At 37.7% G+C, this 24,794-nt stretch overlaps 2 protein-coding genes across 2 annotated transcripts; both read left to right on the top strand.

Moving 5' to 3' along the window:
• Positions 1-1,145: 1,145 nt before the first annotated feature.
• On the top strand, positions 1,146-17,413 carry LOC120782234 (mucin-5AC). Its single transcript, XM_040114401.1, has 6 exons — positions 1,146-4,734; positions 14,541-15,335; positions 15,407-15,552; positions 15,792-15,929; positions 16,003-16,787; positions 16,855-17,413. The coding sequence occupies exons 1-6, from the start codon at positions 1,164-1,166 to the stop codon at positions 17,285-17,287; spliced, it is 5,868 nt and encodes a 1,955-aa protein (XP_039970335.1). The 5' UTR covers positions 1,146-1,163; the 3' UTR covers positions 17,288-17,413.
• A 4,291-nt stretch (positions 17,414-21,704) lies between these two features.
• On the top strand, positions 21,705-24,488 carry LOC120782231 (probable cytochrome P450 12a4, mitochondrial). Its single transcript, XM_040114398.1, has 5 exons — positions 21,705-21,940; positions 22,544-22,953; positions 23,021-23,137; positions 23,197-23,647; positions 23,703-24,488. Exons 1-5 carry the CDS (start codon positions 21,842-21,844, stop codon positions 24,288-24,290), a joined length of 1,665 nt encoding a protein of 554 aa, XP_039970332.1. The 5' UTR covers positions 21,705-21,841; the 3' UTR covers positions 24,291-24,488.
• The last annotated feature ends 306 nt before the right edge of the window (positions 24,489-24,794 follow it).

Raw genomic sequence — 24,794 nt, 5'->3', positions numbered from 1 at the left:
ATCCCAACCACCGCAAGTCAACCATAAAAAGCTTTTAATGACCGCTTTGCTTGTGGCTTTTGTTTTTCGAAACAATTACCCGGTGTTGACTGAGAAATTAGTGTGTGTCTTTGATAATATCATTATCTTAATTTTTTAGAGTTTCACTCAATTCTTAAAATACATTGTCAAAAATTTGAATATTCATTTCAATTCTTTACTTCTTTTATAGTTTCTAATTACTCTGACTTTTAAAAAACCGTTATCAGTGTATTCAAACATATTGTAAACTCGTTTGTCAGCAACATCTTTTGTTTACAGAAGTTGAAAAAGAGATATTTATTGCACCCAACAGAAGGGAAAAAAGTTTGCTGACTATGTGAGTAAAAGTAAATTTTTCAAAGTTGAGACTAAAGCTTCAAAAAATATTATTCTAAATGGTGAAATCGATTGCAAAGGTTTCTAGAAATTTCGTCGAAGAGTTTTCATTTGGGTGAAAGCATTGATGATAAAATGTTTTCTTAAAACTTAAATGATATCGCTCTAAATAGATCTTTCTACTATGATAGCCTTGTGTTAATTAATTTTTAAAAATTCCTCCTTGAAATAAATGTTCTATTTTCTTTATGAAAAGAACTTTTGTGCTTCATAACTAAGCCGTTTTTTATTTACTTTTTAAGTATTATATGCAAAACTATTTTTTCTTTCTAGAAATAATCCTATTGTGTGAGGGTCCTAAATTGTATTCTTTATAACAGTAAAACCTTCATAAATTCTTCGAAAATATGTGGTTGGTTTAATATTTAGTAATAATATAAAAAGCTCTCATTGAGGTAATGTTATAGCGGCCTAAAATACTTCTTAAATTATTCCAGGGAACAATTCTGAGTGGATTGGCCTTTCCAAGATATAAATCCGATACCGTTTCGGTGACATAAATCAGACTGCTCCGCAAAGATAGTTTATTGATAAGAAATTTTATTCACAATTAAATTTAATATTAAATATAAATGTTATATATATATCATTAATTTTTCAAAGAATTTAAACAATATAATTTAATAAATTATTATTTTTATTCGCAGACTATGGCCAGAGAGTTTCTGCAATCCTAAACACCGCCTCCTCTTGCTTTACGTGCATACAAACACAAACGAATAATCGGATTCGACTTTCACCACAACATGTCCTCTTCGATATGTCCACACTTCACGCAGAACGCGTGGAAGAAGGATCTCTGTTCCAATTGCTTCAAATCTAAAGACGAGCACAAGGCCGGCAACTCCACTTACAAATACACCAGCGCCATGGATAGATCGAAATTCACCACGAATTTAATGTCCAAACTCGATTTGGATACTAAAAAGACTGATTACCCTAACAAGCATAAATCACCCGCAAAAAGCATTATGAAAAAGTCCTTTGCTTCGCTCAAAACCAAAACCGGCAAAGGCAAAACGCACAAGGTTACCTTTCCGAAGAACATCTCCGAGGTTATTGGTGTTGGCGGCGAATGGTCCGACAACGATTCGGATGACGATGATGATCATGATTTCATGAATATTGGCAATGAGCGCGACGATAATGCCGCCACCAGCACCGACGACGAGGAAACACTCGAGCTGAAGCGCATCACGCGTGCCAATACCGACTTCAACATGAACAATGGCAATTTGTTGGGTGATGCACAAGAGAATATTAAGCGTTCATTTGCCGCGCTCAAGCTCGGCGCACCACAAGTCGATAAGGAGGGTAAAAAGCAAACACTTAAAATAAATGTTACACCATTTGGAGCCACAACGTCCACTGACAACGCCAAAACAGCAACATCATCGATAACCGCCACAACAGCAAAGGCTAAATTTGAGACGAAAGTGAGTGAACCGAGTGAGCCGACAATGGTGGTCAAACAGTGTGCAACCGTTGTTAAGTCAATAAAGAAGACCACAACGGCAGCACCACCAGCGACAGCCATAGCGAATGCAACGAAAATAACAACAACAGCATCGACGAAAACAACAACATCTTACATGACAGCCAGTGCAAGCAGTTTGTTGAGCTCGGCGCAAGCTAAGCAAGAAGCTTTGGCGGCGAGCGATAGCGATGGCAAAAATAGTCCACCCATCGAACGCGCCATGGAGAAATCACTTTTGGACGAGATTTCCGAGACGTTGGAGAAGAAACAGAGCGAGAGCAAAAAACTGGCCAGTGAAAAGGAGATGTCCACTACCTCAGCCACAAGCAGCGGTAGTGTAAGCGCGGCCAGCGCCATGAACGGCACGCTCTTAGCTACAAACGCTTCCACTGCCGTACCGTCAAAGATTAAATTCGAGATTAGCAGCTTGAGCGACACTGTGGAGAATAAGCCATTTCCTGAGCTTAAGAAGCCGATCGCACGCAATCCACCTATTACAAAGGATCATGCCAAACCCAAAATAAATGTCTTCCATAAATACTCGGACAGCGACAGCAACTGCTCGGACAACGAGAATGGCATCTCGGCATACTATGATGTTGTCGAAACACAAATAAGCTACGAGAATTTGCCTGACGGCAAATGTGATGCGCAAGATAAGCCAAGTGCGGCCAATATGGGAACAGGCACAACCGCAGCTGCCACGGAGAATAAGTGCAGCAAGAATGCAAGCAATAAGAACGACACTTCCATCTTCTCTAGTTCGCAATACATCACGGATATGTTATTGTCGTCGAAGACACGCGCTGCCTCATACAATCTGCACGAAGGCAACTTTATGACCAGCAAAATAACATCCGACGGACTGATTGTAACCAAGTGCAGCTCCGACGATGCGCTCGACTCGACGGGCAGCAGTTTCGATGGCAGCAGTGATGAGGAGACCTCATACAATATGATACGCAGCGAATCGGACTCTGGCATCGGCATCAGCATTGGCAACGAGTACAAGAATAGTGGCGTTGAAAAGGAACGCGTGCGTGTCGAGAAGAAGCTAAGTGTGAGTACCAACAATTCAGACTACGAGGATATTCAAGTGGCGAATCAAACCAACACAACAACCACAGGCAAAGCCACAACAAAAGTGACAACCACAGCAACAGCAGCAGCCAAAGCGAAGACAGCTTTCATATTGGAAAAGAGCAGAGAGCTACATGGTGAACCAGACGGCAGTGCAGATCCGGATGGCAGTCTGGAAAACAAAGAGTCAAATGCGACACAATTGCCAGCATTGCCTAAATCGCCGCCACCCACGAAACTGATCGATGCGCGTCCCTCCTTCTTACATGGTCTGCAGAAGCAGCATCCACCAATTTTGCTGAAGAAACCGGATCTTCCCGCAAAGCCGGTGGTGTCGCCAACATGCACACCATTAAAGACATTTGTCAGCAAACGCACGCCAACGAATGCCGAACAACAAGTCATCAATCAATTACACTTGGTGATGTCAAAATCCAATGAAAACCTGAACTTGAGCGCTGTAACGCCAGAGGTGCTGAAAGACGATGCAAAGCTAAAGAAGGGCAGAGCGCCAAATCCGCCGCCCGAGCAGAAAACTAGCGCGCCACCAACGCCAGAACGCGACTATAATGTTGCGCTAGAATACGAGAAAGCACGCAACACAACAGTCGATGTCGCCGTAGAGGAGAAGTTTACCAAAAAAGTCGCCAATGCAGAACAACAATCGGCGCCGCCAACAGCTCAACCACAAACTGAAGCCGAGAAGAAAGCAAATAATGAGCAGAGTATTGACGCTAAAATGTCAGTTGATCGCTCAGAAGCAGAGAAGTCGAATGTCACATCTTCTCAGTCGGCAAGCGAACAAACGGCAACAGCCATAGCCGCCACAGCAGCCGCTACCAATGCGGCCGTAGCTGCCGTGGCTAATCCAAACAGCATTTATACGCGTAAAGTAGCGCCAACAACCGCAACGAACACTGCACTCAATAGTCTTACGAATAGCACGAAGAACACCGCTTCACCGGTTATACGCGAGAAGGACAAACGTGAGCGCGCCACAGTCAATCCGAAATTTCGCAGCCTCAATACATTTGTGACGCAACGCAGCAATGCGCTGAAGAACATGCAGTTGCAAACGGCCACATCATCGCTCAGTCTCAAGCAATCGCTTACACCAGAGCCACTGCCGAAGAATCACAAGAACCTGTCACTGTCCGAGGAATGTCTGCCCGATGTGACACAGACCAATATGACGGTGAATCTGCCAACATTACCGCCGACAAGTGACAAAAAATTGTTGGCATCGCAGCAGCAACCAACGCCGCCACAAAAGACCAAGACGAAATTTTCGATTAAGAAATTCTTGCGCATGGGTGCCAGCAAAACAACCGACAATCTGCACAAAAAAGATGGTATCTACTCGGAGATTTGTACGGGCGAGGAGGCGGGTGTGGTGGGTAAGCCACGCTTAGTGATCATTCATCCGATCGACATTAATCCGACCGCCGTGGAAGTGGTCAAAGACATAACAAAGACCAGTGACGCGGTCACAGCGCAAACAGTGGCCGTAGTGACGGCCAAACCACCAGCACCGCCCTTACGCAACATGGACGCACAACGTTCGCATGAGCTAAACAAACCGGCACGTCCGCCGCCGCCAAAAAGCGCCGAGCTGCGTCGGAAGCAAGCAAGCATTGGTCTAAATGCCGTGTCTATGTCAGTGACGGACTCGCCGGTTGGACGCAAACCAGGCGTGTTAAGTACGTGCGATGCAGGTGGTTCTATAAAATCAAAGTCGGACAATGTTTATGCCAATTTAGGTGAGTGTCTTGCACATTTTTATTAGAAATTAATAGCTTTATTTTTAGCAAGCGTATGAGTTATGAAGATTTTATTTTTTGCATAGTTGCATTTCTTCTCTCAGTTCTCCCATTTTTTCTGTATAATAGTAACCTATTTTGATTTTTCCTTACAATACCATAATTGCACTACAAATTACGTTATAGTCGAAGATAACCATCTTAAGAGAATAATCCCTTACGAGGACCCTTACTTTGATACTCATAAAATATATATACCATGATCACCAATGATCACCACGACGAGCCGAGTCGATTTACTCATATCCGTCCGTCCGTCAGTTGTTGAAATATCGATCTCAAATTTTGAAGATGTTCATTTTTCTCCAAGAAGCTTCTCATTCGTCCACATCGCCGATTCAGTGCTTGTATAGAAAACTTTTTAATTCGTGGAGATATTTTCACGAAATTTGCCATGGATTATTACCTAAGACAATGGGTATAATCTCTATAGAAATTGGTCATATCGGTTTACTATAGCATATAGTTGCCTTATAAACTGAGTATTCAGAAGCAAGTGCTTGTATAGAAAACTTTTTTAATTCGAGGAGATATCTTCAAGAAATTTGGCATGGATTATTGTCAAAGGCAACGGTATAACAAACGAACAAAACTTGTTCAGATCGAGAGCCTATAGCATAAAATTGCCATACAAATTGACAATTTCAAATCAAGTTGTCAGGAACCTTTTGTATTTATGGAGGGTATTACAGCTGATTTTTCATCTATTTCAACAAAATGGACTTTAACAAGTCACTCCGATCTCTAGTATGCTAACTCAAATTCAGTTAGCAAGAATACGAAACTCTTAACCTTTTTATAAGACCTAACATCGACTGCTGTCAACATATCTACGCTGAGAGAAAACCTAAAATTGCAGTTAATTTTTTCAAACTATTAGAAATCCTCTGCATGTAATTAATGTAAAACCTCCAAGAGCTTTTCTGATCTTAAAAGCCTTTACAATCGAAATCCAATGCAGAATAACTCTTTCCAACAAGTGCTACTTCAGACTAAGTATTCAATTGAGAAGTAAAGTCCTCTCTCGACGAACAAAGACCAAACCCTATAAGTCACGCGGTTATAGCCGAGTTTACAACAACGCACCAGTCGGTCTTTCTTTTCGATGTTTGGCGCCAATTGGAAATTCTAAGTATAGCCAAGGTGTTGTTAAGGTTTTCAGACTGAAAAAGACTTCAGAAACATGTGTGGAATGCAGTATTTTTATGCCCCAATCAAAATGAACTCTTTTTACTTCATTCTCTATTACTTTTTCAAGCATGTTGGGCGGTATAGCAATGAATGTTTCATTGTATTCGTCAATGGTTTGACTATTGATAACGTAACGATTTCCAGAAAAAGTCGGGATAGTCGAATTTGCAGTTTTGGGCGGCTAATCAATGTCGCAGACTTCTTAAATTGATTTTCTGTCACTCAAAATAACAGATATAGTCTTTGAATTCGTCATACCGTATGAAAATGCTTCGAAGTTGTGCATTTGGAATTAAGACATATAAAAAATTTTAGAGCAGCGATTGACTTTCTACTAAATTGAGCTTAACTGACACATCGAACCAACTCTGTGGGTCAAAATTTACATTCCGAAAGAAATATTGGCACACCTTCGACATTCTCTTAAAATTGAATATGTACATAGTTTGGGATTTTGCAATTTTGTTTGCTGAAATCCCAAAACTTTTAAATTACGGCACTAGATTATTTAAATTCTTAAAGTTTTACTTGCCGTACCAAACAAAAAATGCTGGCTCAAATTATTTCGTATACGATATCGAAGCAACGTATATTTGCATAAATCAAGCGACACACAAATCACTCATACATAAGAGATGTATGTATATGCATACATACACAGGAACAGCAAATATTTGCAGCAAAATAAAATACCGATGAAGAATTTCGACTGCAAATAACATTCGAATACTAAATTTCAATCGCACGTAGACAACCAAATATTGGGACATTGTATGTATGTGTGTGAGTGAAGATGTACGTTCCATAACTGTGCTTAGCATTCATGGATTAAAGTTGCCCGTGCACATACAAAAAAAAAACGAAATGGCATTCCTGGCACAGGCGTAGTTCAGACGGCGGGATCGTTGGGACAATAAGGGGAAACGCGACACCACGCAAGTAAATCTTCTCAGAAAAACACGTCACGTTTCAACACACACAAAAGCTCAGCGCGGCACTAGCGCAGCTAGACACATACGACCTTCAAAATGCTAGAAACAAAGTATGTAATAAGAAATAATAACAAAACCACTGAAAACACTAACGATAATAGTGAACCCAATTCAAATTCAGGCGAAGCCATGTGCCAACTCGAGAGGAAAATAGAAAAAACGAAGTGCCCAACAGCCTCGTCAGCAACCCATTTACCTACAAAACTACTGAAAATAACCAAAAGTAAAAATCTATACACGAAAAAAGTATGCAAACCGAAGTGTGAAAAGAAGAAGTGGATATATATGTATGTACATACACATACAAACATACCTCATAACATATGTCGATGCATACCTGATTAGCTGGTACCTAGGGCACTTGGATCGATCATCCAAGTCGTAATCTGCCATAAAATACGAAAATATAAAAATGCAATGGCATGAATAGAATTTCGACTACTTACAAATACACAAACATACACGTATACATACGTACAAAATATTCTACACATCAGTGCATAGCTCGAAGCATGCATATTAAAGTTATGTGCTTGTATGGCTACCGGTTTGTGAAGAATTATTTCAAGTATGCTATGCTATATGTAATGGGTAGTCGCACATATTCCCAAATGTAACGGTAATTTGTATGTATATAACGACGACTGTCGGCTGGCTTAACTGGGTTAAGAGCACATGCGGACTAGCACACACTTACACGCTTACTACAAATTTCGGTTGCTATTTAAGCACACACCGAAGCTAGCAGGCGAACTTTTATTTAAGCAACATTGTGGCAGAGCCTACTTAGAGTATGCTACCTATGTATGCACGTGAATTAATAATAAATAACCTTTCATACATACTTACATGGATACCTTGAACATATGTGTGTAAAATTGAGAAAATACGAGCCTCGTAAATGCCAAGAATCGAAGCTTCGGGCTTAGTTGGCCAGATTACCGGTAGCGGATAACGAGCCGGCCGGCCGGTCGATACGGTTCATCAGCAGCCGTAATTACAACGGAAATGACAGTGTACCGAAACGTTAACGGAATCGAAATTATAGTTCGTTATGTGTATGTATATACGAATAAAATATTTACGGGTGTACCAGTCAATGAAATATATTTTGGAAGCATAACTCTTAAGAAAAATATAATGTTATTTTCCAAATTTAGTTTTGAGTTTTAGTTGTTCAAATGCACTGAATTGTCAAATATTTACTTTTTTCTTTGAATATCTTTTGAAAAATGTTTTTCAATATGGATATTTATATTTTGTTTTTCAGAACATATGAAATTTTTATGCAATATTTATAAATATGTAAGCCACTTATAAATTTTTTTAAAACGATATAACTGATAATGACTTATTAAAGGTCAAACGAAAAAACATACAGTAGTAATGTAAATATTTTTCAAAAAATTTTTGTTTAATTTCTTACGAAAGTCTCTAATAGTACCTTTCAAGACGAAGAATATTTATGAAAAAGTGCGTAATGCCTTTTTGAATCAAAGAAGAATTATACTATAGATCCCCAAAGACGTTACGTCACTGTTTATAATACATTTTTCCGGATATATAATCTAGTGTGACAGTGATTCCGGCCAATTCCGTGTATGAAACCTAAAAGACTCTCTATTAGAAGATTTTTCCGTATTTACCTTTTTCTTTCCTCTCCAATTGGAGATTCCAAGCGAAGCGAGGTTCTTCCCCAACTGGTTTTTCCAAAGGAGTGCATCCTAACGGAGCTTTTGGTATTGCTCAACGTCAGTTTACACAACCGAATTAGTATTGTGGGTATACTAAATTCAGACATCTCGGCACAACGGCAGCTTCTATTCGGGGTGTCAAAAGCAGCTTTGAAATCGACGAAGAGGTGGTGCGTGTCGATTCTCTTTTCACAGATTTGGCGCATGGTCAATTCTTGATTTTTCAAGCCTAAAGTCACACTGATAAGGTCCAATCATTTTGTTGACGGCGGCTTTATTTTCGATAGAATCTTATATGCGATGTTGAGGAGGATTATGCCACGGTAGCTGACGCAGATTGTGGGGTCTCCCTTTTTGTGGATTGGGCAGAGCAGTCTTAAATTCCAATCGGTGGGCATGCTTGCGTCCGACAAAGTCCGTTTCTACAAAGAAGCTGATGCATGCACCTTATCACTTCTTCGACGCCGTATTTGAATAGCTCGGCCGGCAATCCATTGGCCACCGCCGCTTTGTTCTTCAGACGAGTAATTGCTATTCAAACTTTTTCATGGTCGGGCAATGTAACGTCTGATTTATCGTTATCGATTGGGGAGTCGGGTACGCCATCTTCTGATGTTGTACTTTCACTGCCATTCAGCAAGCTGAAGAAGTGTTCCCTTCATAATTTTAGTATGCTCTGGGCATCGGTGACTAGATCACCTCTGGGTGTTCTATAAGAGTATGCTTCGGTTTCGTTTGCCGCTGTACGTAAGGCGCTTGAAATGCCGTCCCCCAGAAATCATTTTATATTATTTTTTTTATTTTAATGATGATTAATGCATTTTTAGTTAGTTCTTCCTAACCATTCATATATTTTTAACCAATCACAAAGACACTAAATTTAAACCAAATTCTTATTTCTAAATTATTTTAGAAATTTTTTGAATTCATGTTGGCAACGCTATGAAGAATTACTTCAGTATAGTTAATACTACTTTTATACTTTTTTTAAGTTTTGGTTACGATTTATCAAAAATTTTATAATAATAGTTAGTTTCAATAAGATTCCAAAAATAGCCCACTGTACAGGTAAATCGTCAAACTTTAGGTAATTTTGTAATGTCGTGGAAGCGAACAACTTCCAAAAAGTCGTCTTTAAGCTTATTTACTTACTTATATACATAGAATATGTTTAATATTCTTGCACCTGCAGCCCTCGACCGCTGAGTGCCACTTCCATTTTGCCGCAGTCGTAAGCGGCAAACCAACGAAGCGTCCACTCACTTGGCCAGCAGTTAAGCAAACAAGAAATCTTTAAGTTCGGATTAAAGCACGCATTCTTCGCCGTCGCTGTTTGTTGCTGCCGCATAAATTTCGAGAGCTCATTTTCATAAGCGCGAAGCCGCCATTATCCACTGTGGTTACACATGTACATGTGTGTGTATATTTAGTATGTGTGTATTGCTGTTTGCGCGCAACTGACAGAGCGCGCATCTTTATGTGATTTGTTTCGAATTTGGGTCACAATTACAATTGGCTTAGCTGTTCGTTGTTGTTGCAGTCGTGGCTGTTTTGTTTTTGTATTGAAAACAGCTTTTATTTTCTTACATATTTTCGATGTTTTTATTACTGTTATGCCACTACCGGTGCTGCCGCTGCTGGCTGTTGCTGACGTTGTTGTTGTTGTTGTACCGGTGTTGTTTTTCGTGCTGTTACTGCCACTTGGCTAATTCAAGATTAATGATTCTTGGTCAGCAGTGGGCACCTCTGGGCAGTACATGTAGTTACTTGTTGTTGTTGTTTTCGCATGCTGTGGCATTTGCCGTTTTAACCGTTCACACAAGGTTAATGAAAATAACTGTACAGTCAAATAAAGGTACATGCATACAAGCGTCGTATTTACATATATGTACATATAGAATATTGCATATACTAGCATTCATTTATACCTTGGTACGCGTGTATATACATTAGCAAAATTGAAATATGTACATATGTATGTATGTATTTATTTGCATACACACTCGACCGGATTCGCATTTAGATTGGGGTTAAATGAATTTTCAATTGCATTCTATGTATGGTACACACGGGAGACTAAGCTTCCTTACGACTTATGTGCACAGTATATATGTATGTATGTATGTATATAAATATATGTATATACATTCGTCCATGCAGAAATAAGTGTGGTGTAGATTTTTTTTTGCAATTTAGGTGAAGTTATTAAAACTTAAATAAATAATAATAATTATGGCTTGAATAATTCACTGAAAGTATTGCTCAATCCTTGAATTTTTCTCACTTCAAAAAGCTCCTTAAACAATTTAAAAAAATACATATACAAAAGTTAGAAAATCAATGATTTATGAAATTCTCCATGTGTTAAACATTACAAAGAAGCATTTAAAAATATTGGACTTTGAATTTTAGGATAGGATCTTCAAGTAAATCGTTTAACATTTGCTTTGTTTTTGTTTTTTTTGTTGTTGTTTGTTTTGAGATTCTATCAGTCTGAAGTCACGAAAATCTTGTTTTTTTCGTTAAAAATCGTTTAAAAAAAATATGAAAATATTTTCGAAAATAAACAATTCTGGTAGGGACGATAACTATAAATGAGTAGACGAGCATGTGTAAATTTTAAAACAATCGCTTGAATACTTTTTTTTAGGACCATGACAGTTTCAGAAAATGATGATTCGAGAAAAATGCGCTTAAAGTTTCAAAAGACTGCAGACTTGTCATGGCGCCTGGTAGACAGTCGCTTACGACACGTCGGCGACTATGAGCTGTAACTAATCAAATACTATGAATTTCGGCCTGAATTTTTCACAGCATGTTTTCAATAGCTTTTACTGTCAAAATATAAAAACAAAAAAATCGATTTTTCGAAGTGATTACATGAGAATACCCCCTTAAACGCGTTTTTCTTAGAATGATGTTTTTATAAACTGTTTCCAATCTCAAAGGAAGAGTTTTCAAGATATCTAATTCAAATTTGGAGAGAAGATTTTTAACATCATTCGCTATCGCGCTATTAAAGCTTTTTTTCCTACGAAACTGTCGAAAAAAGGGCTAAATTCGATACTTTTTGTTCAAACCGCCGCCATTTTGTCAATTTTCAAAAAAGCAAAAAAAGCTTTCATAGCGCGATAGCGACTTTCCTACAAATTAAAAATCCTTTTTGAAATTTTGGTTTTAGACCCAAATTGCGGCCACAATGGTAAACATCGTAGAAGACTTTTTTTCGTGTAATATCAACAATTTATTTAACTACTCGTATTACACACCCAATAAATTACAGATTAGATAATTTCAACATTAAAAAAAATTCTTGAAAATCAGTGATTTTTCGGACGATCACACTGAGACGATCCCTTAACACTGGTATACCCTGTTTAGGGTATAAGGAAAGTAGGTCGCGAAACTTAACTGGTAGACGTCACAAAAGAATAAACATAAACACACAAATGTCATTCCGTTTCAGAAGACGACAATAAATGATATAAAATTTCATAAACATTGGTCATGCCCATTGAATAACCAGCTAACAAAGAAAATTGTATAATACCAGCTTCACAAAGGCTTGAGAAACTTAGCGCTTGCGGATTATAGCTAACAAAATTCTGTTAGCATATTTCAGCTACTTGCAAATTAGATTCATTTATAGTTTTAATAGTGTGTAATTGTGTGTGTAATATGTAAGTATACAGATGTATGAAACAATTTATTCGCGCCATTCAGCAACTTTTGTGTGGTGATTTGGTTATTAGTTCACTGGTATGAATGCGAAATTTTAATGCTGATGATTCTTCACAAATTATTTAGAAATACCTCCCGAGTTTTAATTATATAGGTCATTTAAATAATGGAGTGAGAAAAGTTGTTTATCTTTTTTTTCAAATTATAACTATAAATTATGGTTAAAGTGACATTATTATTTACTATAAATGATTATAAAATGATTGCTGGTGCATAAAAGCTGGTCATACTACTAACAGTTTTCTTTTATTAGACATTCTTTACTTTCAGAAAAATAATATTTCTTATTTATCCACAAAAATCGGTTCCTTTACATATCCACTTTAGGAAAAAGAAATTATATTATTATAATCCATTTCAAGATTTCCTATTTTTTTTAAAGAAAACACAAAGGAACTTCAAATTTAATGGCGAATGTTTATTATCATTCGACGAACATTTTTTGGCATTTATTTTTTGAAGATTATCTCTTTCAAATATTGAACGCGGCTACATCTCAAATGGTCCATCCCTTGAGTCCAATTTTCGATGACTCGTTCGAGCATTTCGACAGCTAAATGGTGAATGATACGCGTGATGTTTTGCTCCAAGACCTGAATCGAAGCGGGATTGTCCGTATATACTTTAGACTTTACATATCCATACAAAGGTTTAACGGTGTAATATCACACGATCTTGGTGGCCAATCGACTAGCCCAAAATGTGAAATTATCTGTTCACCGAAGTGTTCTTTCAATAAATCCATTGATTGATGCGATATGTGGGAAGTGGCACCGTCTTGTTATAACCAAATTTCTTCCAGATTACGAGTTTGAATTTCAGGCATCACAGTCGGTTATAATGGCGCGATAAAGGTTGCGTTCGTCATTTGAAGAAATATGGACTGCTGATTCCGCCGGCCCGGAAACCACACCAAACCATTTTTTCTGAATGAAAGGGCAGCTCATGAATCTCTTCAGGTTGCTCTTACCGCTGAACAAAACTTGCCTCGAAAACATCGGAACTTCTTAGAACTTTTCAAGAACCAATAGAGCGAAACAATGTCGCTTACGAAGATCGAGCGGCTTCAGTTCTTGTAAAAGCTGTATTTTCTAGGCTTTCAATTGAAGATCTCGACGTAAAATGCGCCAAGTCGTTCCTTACGTCAGTCTGAGTTGCTGCGAATGACGCCAAATCGACTATCCACGGTCTTCGTTTATACTCTCAGCTACGGCTGCTATATTTTCTTCACTGCATGCTGAATGTAGCCTATTCAGTCGATATTATCCAATAATGAATGATGGGTCTCAAGATGGAGTTGCGATTGGTACGCGCAGTAGAGCGATCATGTTGACCATAAGTTGAGCGAAGCGCGCGAAACACAATCTTTACAGAACGTGAATTTTTATAATAAAGTTCAACAATTTGTAAACGTTGCTTAGGCGTTAGTCTTTCCATGATAAAATTCCAAACAATACTGAACAAAAATAACATGACGACTTGACACGACTCATGCGTGATCTGGCAGTTGGAAAAAGTACTTATGCTTCAAAATTTTCTACCGAGAACAGTAAATGACTGTTTCAAATTAGACGAGAGGAATTAGTAGTCAAATGTATGTGTCGAGTTCCGATTTTGGAATAAAAGAAGAGTTTTTCAGCGAACGAAAAAATCCTTATTTACCATAAGTCTGATAGGTTAAAGATGATGGGTCAAATCGATTTCTTTTTATATTTAGATAACACAAAACTAATTTGCTAATCTTGACGACTTATATTTTCTGTAACCTTTCGTCTCTTAAGTCTTCCGATATACTGTAAAAGAATATTTTTGCGTCGAGTCCAAAATTGTATCAGCAGAATGAAGCAGGCTTTTCAAGACTCGCTTGTTGCAAAGTCGAAATTTCATGTTTAATTATGGTTTATAATACATTAACTATAGCTATATTCTAGCTTTTCTTTTTTCTAAAAACATTGGAGAGGTAATGTGCTTACAATTAAATTGCTAAATAATGTTACTTCCTCTTCTTCGAAAACGCCTTTGCATCCTGTACTATACTTTCATATATGATTTTAAGTATCGAAAACCAAATAATATAATTCTTTTACTTACCAACATCACGTTCTGCTCCTCAACCATTTGTTTGCAGGCGAAATTCGCTCATCGATTGCACCGCGCAAACCAGAGCGTACGGCCAGCATGCGGGAGCGTGAAGCACAATTGGAATTGGCACGTAAACGACATGCCGGGACGCGCATTGAAAACGCCGATACTATCTCGATTTGCTCGTCAAATGGCGATAATGTATCGTACGAAAATAACAGCAACAACAGCAATAACAATCACGCATACACTTCAACCAATCCCAATGGTGCAACCGTCGCCAACACTAACAACAACAACAAGCGAAACACAAACGCAAACAACTCCATTCAAGCAATGAGTCCACAACTTTCGCCAGCTGATAGAGCTGTCACGCCCACAACAACAATAACCGCAGTGGGTGATGGCAAACCACCGATCGGCAGCCGTACGAGTACCTTCGAACGTCGCAAAAGCGACCCAAAAATTGCAATCGCCAATAAATTGGAAATTTTCGAAAATCGCACAGCTAGCAACATCAGCAGCAGCGCGGCGTCCACTGTCAGTCACAATGAAGTGCGTCCGACCAGTTTGAAGGATTCGGTGCGTAAAATTAACAGCACGATTGACAGTTACTTGAAGGACAAACGCGATTATGAGAATATGTATGAAATGGTGAAGAGTCCCTCGTCGCCACCGCTGCCGCCGACACGTTCCGTGGATTTGAACGCCGGCCAGCGTGTGTTGCCGCCACGTCGTAACAATAACAACAACAATATATATTCGGACACCATGTCGGTGGCGAGTTACACGCGCAGCGAGTATGGACCGGGACGCAATTACGGTCTGAACAATAGTTTAGGTGAGTTGTAGGGCTTTGGTATGATTTTGTTTTTGTTAAACTGTTATCTTTACATTGCTTTTTTCTTAAAGCCAACATTCCACGCATCATATCCGCTTCTTATTGTGGCAGTGAAGCCGGTGAATTCGAGATTTATGCGCCGTACAGTTATTACGGCAGCGAAGCAGGCGGTGATGTAGCTACAGACATCAATGACAGCGTATGGGGCATACCATCGGTAAGTGGATTCTCATTTTCCGGGCTTGAAATTTTTACGAAATGGTCTTTTGGTGCAATCCCAATTGACTTTTAATGGTTCTTCCTTGAAGTTCTAAGGAAAGTTTCAGTCAAAACAGATTCAAAAAAATATATGATCTCTTATCCTTATGCCTGGCGCCTCTCTTTTTCGAGAAATCAAGATACCATTTCTACAAAGCCTTATTAATTCGAATACTTACCTTGTAATTCTTCTTCAAGGCCATCAAAAATCGTGCAAAGGCTACAAATCGTTTGCGAATGCGCAAAGGACGCAGCGTCGTGCACAAAACCATCGAGGACAACTACACCGCCGTAGTTGTAGCCAACCATGAGGCCTTGGCGCAGGTGCTTGATCAGGTGAGTAACTTACCTGTTAAACTTTACGATCATTCCTCACACAAACCCTTTTCTCGACTCGCTGCACGTTCAGCTCCAACAAACCCCTGTCATACCGGCTGCGCTCCGACCTCTAGCCAATGCCATTAATTTACGGTTCGAAGATTTCACCATATTGGATGGTGCACAAGCATTCGTGGTCGGCAAGAAAGCATTCCATGCGGCGCTCTGGACCACAGCACCCGTCACATTGGCGCTCTCGGCCGACTGCAATCAACTCTCCGGTGTGGGTGGCGAATTGAATCAACTGTCGGGTGGCGTCAGCGGTGTACTCAATCCCATAACGGAATTTTGCGACATAGTGCCCAGCTATCACTTGCCGCTCATGCCGTCAACGGCAGTGACCTTACTGCAGGCCACAATATCGGTACTGCCGCGCTTGCAATTGGACACGCTGCAGTCGATCGGCGCCATATTGAAGGGCAAATCACATGTGCTCGACAAGAGCAACTTCAATTTCCGCGGCTCCATACCGAACTTGGCCGCTGCCGGCCTAAAGGACAGCGCCGGCGTGAACGCACTGCGCAATGTGATGTCCGTGCAGAATTTGAGCACACTCAATGAGGAGTCTTCGCTCGAAAAGTGCGGTGGTGCGTCGCTGGAGTCGGCGGCAGATAATACCGCCACAGCGGCGGGCATGCCGGCCTTTGACGATGTCATGACACGTGAAGTGGCTTTCATAATGCTGCAACTGGTGAACGGCATGAAGAATCTGCAAGCAAAGGCGATCGAGGAGATGCCGCTGAGCTTGTCCAATGTCGTGCTGTCGAAGGATGTGGAGAACAAGGATGCGCAGGCACGTCTCTGCGTGTTGCAAGGGTGAGTGCTGTTGGGGAACTTGCCAAAATTCGTACAAATATATTTATATTATTTTACATATTTACAGCAACAACAATGATGAGGACGAACCCATGGGCACACTCTGCAAATGCGCACACATCGCGCTCACCGAACTGTTGCCGCCCACCAAGATCACGCCCATCCTAGCCGATATACTCTTGCAAGAGCGCGCCGAATCGTTATCGAAATCGAAATCCGTCTTGGAATTTGTGCTCTGGGGTCCATCCGATGTTGTGCTCTCCGGCTCTACGAAAGAGCGCGAACTAGCGCTGCAACGTTGGTTGGATTTGGAGCGCGCCACCGTGTTGCATGGTTTAGTGCGCACGCGTGTCGAACTGACCGTCTATGATGAATGTCATTTGATGTTTTTGGTGCGTTCGACGGCGAAAATGATGAACGATGCGGCGAAAATCGTCTGCAGCTATCAAAAACCGACGACGGAACTGTCGCAGTCGCAGCAGCGGCAACAAGCCGAATAGTGTTTCGAAAGATGGGTATGTAAATATATAATTTTTTAGCTAAAGTGGTTGTTGTAGTGTGAGTTAGTTTAAAAAAATGTAGATTTAAGCAAAATGTTTCACGAAAAATGTGTATGAAAATAGAACAACAAAAATTCGAAATTCTTAATTCGAGTCGAAAAATGTGTATGAAAATAAAACAACAAAAATTCGAAATTATTATTTAAATCGCAGTTCGAAAATGTTTGTATACATGTGTATAAACATATGTATGTACATATATGTGTATGCAACAAATTTAAAATATGTTTGCAACATTTTATTGCAACTATTTAGTCCAAATTTAGCCGTAAATAAATGTTGCCTCTGGAAAAGAACTTTCGAAAATTTTTTCTTCTGAACTGAAAGTCTCGATATTATTTCAAATAATTTTTTTCTCAACATAATTTGTAAAAATTTTAAGTAAATTAAAATTTCGTTAACTTTTTTTAAATAATATCAGTTCTAATTATTTCGATGTCAGTGTAATTTCTTTAGAAAATATTTTGTATTTATTTTATTTTTGAATCTAAATTTCAAAAATAACAAAAAAAAATCAGTGGCAATTTTTTGCTTTCAAGCTCTTGCCGAGTGTAAATTTCTATAAAATATTAACAAAAATAAGAAAATTGCTTTCTTGCTTCGACGATTTGAAGTAGAATTTCGTATTCTGCTCTTTAGCCGTAAACGTTTTCAAAAAATACACATTTAAATCTATCAATAACTTAATACTTTTCGAAAGTAAAATTTGTTGTTGTATACATACACATACATATGTACATTCGCTACACCGCAAAAACAACAAAAAAATAAATTTAGAAGTCTTTCGCTTATGTAAAGTGCCAAATTTATTAAAATATTGCAAAAAGAATCAAATGCACAAAAAAAACACATAAGTAAAAATTGTAAAAAATTAAAGAAAAAATTTAAAAGTTAACATATTTACATGTGCTCTCTACTTTCCAAGCCTTAATGTTATCTTAACAATTAAATATGATAAAAGTGATCGCACAAGGCAACTTTAAATGAAAACAACATAAATCGATGTACGAAAATTTTCATCACGCAAACTTATCTGCCTTATTTATTAAAATTTACTAGCAAAAATATGTTGAAATTGTAAAAATTTATAAAAAATACCAATAATGAAGAAAACATGATTTCGCACAATTTTTGTGAAAATATATATTTAAGCTTATTTCGTGTACATTTTTTCCAACATATATTTTTTCTTGTTTATTATTTGAAAATTTTATTATTTTCTATAAATCAGTTATTTCGTAATCGTATAAAATTTGTTTAATTTCTGTTCAATTCGCAAAGTGTATACTTATTTATGAACGTCTTAAGCGAACAAATAAATATCAATAAAAAAATACAAACATACTTAAATATATTATACATAAAAAAATTGTAATTGATAAAAATCTTTTGTATCGTTAAATTTTGTATGCAATAAGTTGGTGTTTGAAATATCATAAATTTAAATTTATATAAATCTATATATGTATATGTTATTATAAATATTAAATATATTGTATAACAGTTTACTGAATAAATGAATATTTATGAATTTGATATAAAAAATAAAAATTATTGCCGTTTCATTTTTGAGTTAGCAGCACTAAATATTACTAAGTCATTCCCACGACAGTCTTTTTAATTTTTTTCATCCAGTCAAAGGCTGTCAACTCGGCAGTATTCTGCCGCAACAACTAAGTTAAGTAAACAGGGTGTATGTGATTAACCCGCTGCTATACCAACATCCGGTGCCTAAAAGTATGCAGCACTAGCAGCGGCAAAGTGTATTCGCCATTTCTAAACAGCTCACTCACCCTGTGCCGCAAACGCAGCAACTGCCTGCTATTCTGGCTGTTTTGCGCGCCTGGTAGAAAAGCCGGTGTTGAGCAAAACGACGAAGCCCACACGAACTCGCAACACACGCACGCACGCAGCTTAAAAAAAAAAAATTATGTTATGAACTATTTTTATAACGTTCGATATTTTTGCTATTTTCTGTTATTAAAAAATCAAAGTAAATTAAATTTTTCTTTTATTGACAAATATTTATTTATTTTTGTTTAACAAATTGTTTATTTAAATTAAGTTAGTTACATTATAATGTATTATATATAAATATTATTTAATACATGCTTTGAGTGAATATTATATGAATGTATGAAAGATCATAGAAATTTATTATAAGTAATATTCTCATTTTTATACTCTTGCGACATGTTACTACAGAGTATAATAGTTTTGTTCACCTAACGGATCCGCTAAAACTAATCGAGATATGTAGATATGTGTATATATGTACATATGTATAAATGATCAGAACGGCGAGACGAGTTGAAATCCGGGTGACTGTCTGACTACAATAGCCAAATTCGATTAAGCAATTTTCATAAGAACTATTACCGACAGTGTGAAAAGGGATGAAATCGGATATTAAGCATAGTACTATTAAAAACGCGAAAAAATAACTAAAAATAAATATGGCAATTAATATAACCGGATGAAACTCGCACGAATATTGCCATTGAAGTACGCCTAGTTGCCGAATATGTGGACCCCAGTATCTTTAGTTGACTTTTGAACGAAAATATCGTTCAATCTGAGAGATATATAATTAAAATTTGTAGAGAATCCTTTCCCCTCCTTTCCTGTTTATCAAAAATGAATTTGAATCAGTCAATACTTCCCTGAGCCCCCAAATACCTAATATAAAGATTTTCGAACATCCAGATGATTTCATACCACATATGTATATCAGCCAATGTGTGTGTTATATTAACTGAGAGAGCTTGTTTTTCTTATAACGGTGCAACTTGTCCTAGACCCCATATAACTAACAAGCCTTATGTACCTGAAGGTATTACCCAGGCTTTAATCTTTGCAAGTTGCAAGAGTATGGAGTGTTCGTTTATGCCCAAACTTAGCCCTTCTTTCTTTACTTTTTATAATTAATACTTTGAATGTTTTCTTGGTCTTGTAACCAACTGTTGTCTTTCCTAACAAAGACCTTTAAATATAAATACGAAATTCTATAAATATGATCATTTATAAATATAATTTTTAATGATTTTACTTCAGTTATTTTGTATATATCTAAAATTTGAACAAAACATATGGCATTAAAAAAGTAAAAAAAATATGTACATACATACATACATATGTATATTAAAGTTTTCAAACTTATTTTACAATTTTTCTGACGATATTTTATCGTCAATATTTAGTATTTTTGCACTCTCAAATGAGAAAGCTTGAATACTGTATTCCAACCACTATAACTTAAATTTTCTAAATTTTATCAACAACATATATTAACCTCGATTCTTATGTGTAAGTATCTATCCATCTAAAAACTTACCATGATTCCAATATTTAAACAACATAGTATTTTTTTTATTTTGTTTTATTTAGTAGAAAAGCGAGTTGCAATATATTCTAGTTAATATATTTTGGGTAGTCGAAAAAACCTTTTCGTATTTTTAATCAAACTTCATTTTTTTTTTGTTTATATTTATACAAATAAATAAATAACAATATATACCATTCTGGTCGACCACTTTTTGCCATTTTTTCGCTAGAGACCTTATTTCATCAGTTTAAAACTTTCATCAGTGTAAATCGAAATTTCCAGAACGGAAGCGAGCGAAACATTGTTATGGTACACGAACTGATACAGCATAGTCTCCGTAAACTTCACAAATTTCATTGGTGGCTTGCGTGGCTTTTTTTTTATAAAGTATTTCAAAAGATGTAAAAGCGAGAAGCAGAGTAAACAAAATTATTCAAAATTTAATTGGAAAGTCGGAATTGTTTTCAAACACACTAAACACATCATATTTTTAATAACAAAAAATGATCTGTCGACTTAAGAATCGTTAAAACTACTCACCAATGTATGCAATGGACACTAAAAATGATGCAGAATCCAAACCAAAGCCAAGGTAAATGAAAAGTCAATGCGTTGGGTCGTTTCTTTGCATCACTCTGTCATGAATTACCATCAAACCAGGATACCAAACGGTCTATTTACAATACTAACTACTTGTGTATATGTAGTATGTTCAATTTAAGGTAGCTACATGAAACAATTTGACACAGGCTGCTGATTTTGTAGGCAATGAATTTTCCCAGTTTACTAGATTTGCACCGAATTTTAGATGAAAAGTAAAGCAAAGAGAAAAGATGTCAATCAGAAATTGGACTATTCATAGGCGAATGACAACATTATGTCCAACAAATTTAAGGATTCTGGTTCTTTTCGGTTCACCCTGGTACGTGTGTTCTTTTTTAACTCGTCCACGCCTATATCATAAATATTTATACACATATACTTTCTTGTTTTTCTTTCGAAAGAGCGCGAATAACGATTTTTTGCCGATTATCGTTAAATTAAGAAGTTGGACCGTTTACATTTAATTTTGTAAGAAAGCAAAGATTTGGTAAAAGCTCCAACAGGAATTGCAATCAGTTTGCATTCGCTTGCAGCAGCAACCGGACACAGACGTATAAGGAGCAATAATGTTCGTAGGCCGAAGACGCGAGTGGATATCAATATTCAAGTGTAACGGTACGGCAAAACACAACACGGCTGTAAAACGTCTGCTGAGCAAACAACCGGTAACTATACGAACAGCAAAAAAATAAAAACGAATTAAAAAATATCATCTGTGTTACTGCTGTTATTCATGGCAGAGTCTTTAGTTGCAGTAGTAATTTATATACATATGTATGTGACCTGGTCTACGAAAAGGGAGCTAACGTGCGAAAACTAGTTTTCTGGGAAAAGCTGTTAAAAATAATCGTCAGTTTCTCGTTATCTCATTAATTGTTCTCCTTTTTTTTGACACCTAAGCCCCCTTTCCGTGGACCAGGTCACATATAGTGATTTCGATAGGCCGGTTAGATAGAGTATCGATCTTCAGATGGTCGTTTCAAGTTCCCAAGTTTCATTCTATAATATCGGCTTCTTAATTTTGAAGTCAAATTTGTTTCGGCAAAAGGTGTGCCGCAATTTTGTATTAACAAGTAAATATAGAAATACATATACTCGTATTTATAAGATCTGCTAGCTGCAAGAGTACATGAGCACTTTATTTTGCCTTTATTTATGGTGAACAAATTCTGATAATGCGGCGCTTGGGTGAATAACCGCCAAAGAAGAAACAAAAATAAAATAAAATATCTCAAAAAATAAGCGATAAATTCAATATTTTATTGCAGACATGTTTTGGGCAACAAACAACCACCACAATGAAAGCGAATAATCAGGCAGCACTTAACAATGAGAGTAAAGAGTCACACCCGGAATGGCAGCAGGCGCGTCCCTTCAAGGAAATTCACCGTGTGAACCCTTACACACTTTTCTTTAAATTTCTGCCCGGCGGACGATACTACAACCTGGATGCCGCACAAATGTTCAAGGCGATGTTTGCCGAGCATGGGGATATTTACTTCATGCCTGGCATGTTGGGACGACCCGATATAGTACTGACGCAGAATCCCGATGATTTTGAGCAAATCTTTCGCAACGAAGGCGCCTGGCCGAACAGACCGAGCTCATTATGTTTGGACTACCATCGCAGCGAGTTGCGCGCAGATTTCTATCAGGATGTTGAGGGCCTTATATCAACGTGAGTTAATATATTGTAAACTGTACGTTTTTTCTGTAAAAAAAGTAGAATACTCTTTACATTATAGTTACGGCGAGAAATGGGCCTCGTTTCGTTCAGCTGTCAATCCGATACTTATGCAGCCCAAAAATATCAATATTTATTTCGATAAGATGGCACAAGTCAATCAGGAATTTGTGGAGAGGTTAGCTCATATTCAAAGCAAAAACAATTCATTGCTGTAAATTACGAAAATCATTTTAGAATCCGCGCCATACGTGATCCTCAAACACTAGAAATGCCCGACGACTTTGATAAATGGCTGCAACGTTTTACTCTCGAATCAGTTTCCATCGTCGCATTGGACCGCCAGCTAGGTCTGTTGTGTGAGAATAGCGCGGTGTCGCCCGAAGTGTGGACACTGTTTCGGAGCATGTCTGATTTCTTCACAATTCCCTTCGATTTGGATTTCAAGCCATCACCGTGGCGTTACATTGCCACACCAAAGTTCAAGAAACTCATGCGTTCACTGGATAATATACAAAATATAACACTGAAATACATCAATGCTGCCATGGAGCGTCTAGCGGAGGAGAAGCGTAGAGGCATCGTAAGACCGGAGCAGGAGCAGAGTGTGTTGGAGAAATTACTGCGGATCGATAAGAAAATTGCCACAGTTATGGCAATGGATATGCTCATGGCCGGTGTCGATACGGTACGTTCGAAAGCGTAACCTTATGATATTTAAACAACCATTTCTTATTTTACAGACCACCACAGTCTTCATTGGTATTTTACTCGCTTTGGCTGAGAATCCTGAGAAGCAACAATTGCTACGTGAGGAAGTTATGCGCGTGTTGCCGCAGCGGGATGGCAAATTTGCCGCTGACGCTCTGAGCCGCATACCTTATCTGCGTGCTTGTATCAAAGAAGCGCTGCGTATGTACCCATTAGGTACCGGCAATATACGTGTTACACCAAAAGACATCGTATTAAGCGGATATCAAGTGCCAAAAAATACTTGGGTTAGTGTGGTAGCGGCCAGTTTACTTATGGATGACCGTTATTATCCATGCTCGAAGGAGTACTTGCCGGAACGTTGGTTACGTTCGGCGGAAAATGGTGAAGGTGCTGTACCTCTTAAACCGATTAACCCCTTCATCTACATGCCTTTCGGTTTCGGTCCCAGAATGTGTGTTGGTCGAAGAATTAGTGATTTGGAACTGGAATTGGGTATTGCGCGGTTCGTTAGAAACTTTCACATAGAATTTAATTATCCAACCGGAGATGTTTTCCGTACTGCGATGATCAATTTGCCCAACAAACCACTCAAGTTTAAATTCACCGACATTGAATAGTTTCCAAGCGACATGTTAGCAAAAAATTAAATAAAGCAATGCAATCTTTAAAAATAAATCTGAAATTTTATTGAGAAGTTTAGGATCTGTGTGTAGATGTTATTTCAGAGAGTTTAATTGCTGTTGGCTTTAAGACTAAAAAAATGCTTAGAATTCGGTGGAAACTTTGAGAATATCTTACATCTTGGATAAGCTGTGTCAATGCGTGTTTTAACTGAAAATCACTGCAAACAATTTGGAAAAGATGGTCTCAAGTGTTAAATAACATCATTACTTTTCAACATTTTTCAGAAATGTAAGCTTAAGTTAAATTTGGAAAAAAATATGACTAAACTGAGAACATTTAGAAAAACTACGGATGGAAAACTATCAATATTTCAATTAAACGAATTATTATTTCTGGATTCTTAAATATAAAAAAAATGTAGAAAACGAAAGAGCAGTGAAACTTATTACAAAATTTCAATTAGCATCTCTTGTCTGGAGTAGGAAGGCAATGGGAAG

This window comes from Bactrocera tryoni, chromosome 1 (genome assembly GCF_016617805.1).
Source record: "Bactrocera tryoni isolate S06 chromosome 1, CSIRO_BtryS06_freeze2, whole genome shotgun sequence".
NCBI classification, from domain to species: domain Eukaryota; kingdom Metazoa; phylum Arthropoda; class Insecta; order Diptera; family Tephritidae; genus Bactrocera; species Bactrocera tryoni.
This window is presented reverse-complemented; position numbering and strand designations above follow the sequence as displayed.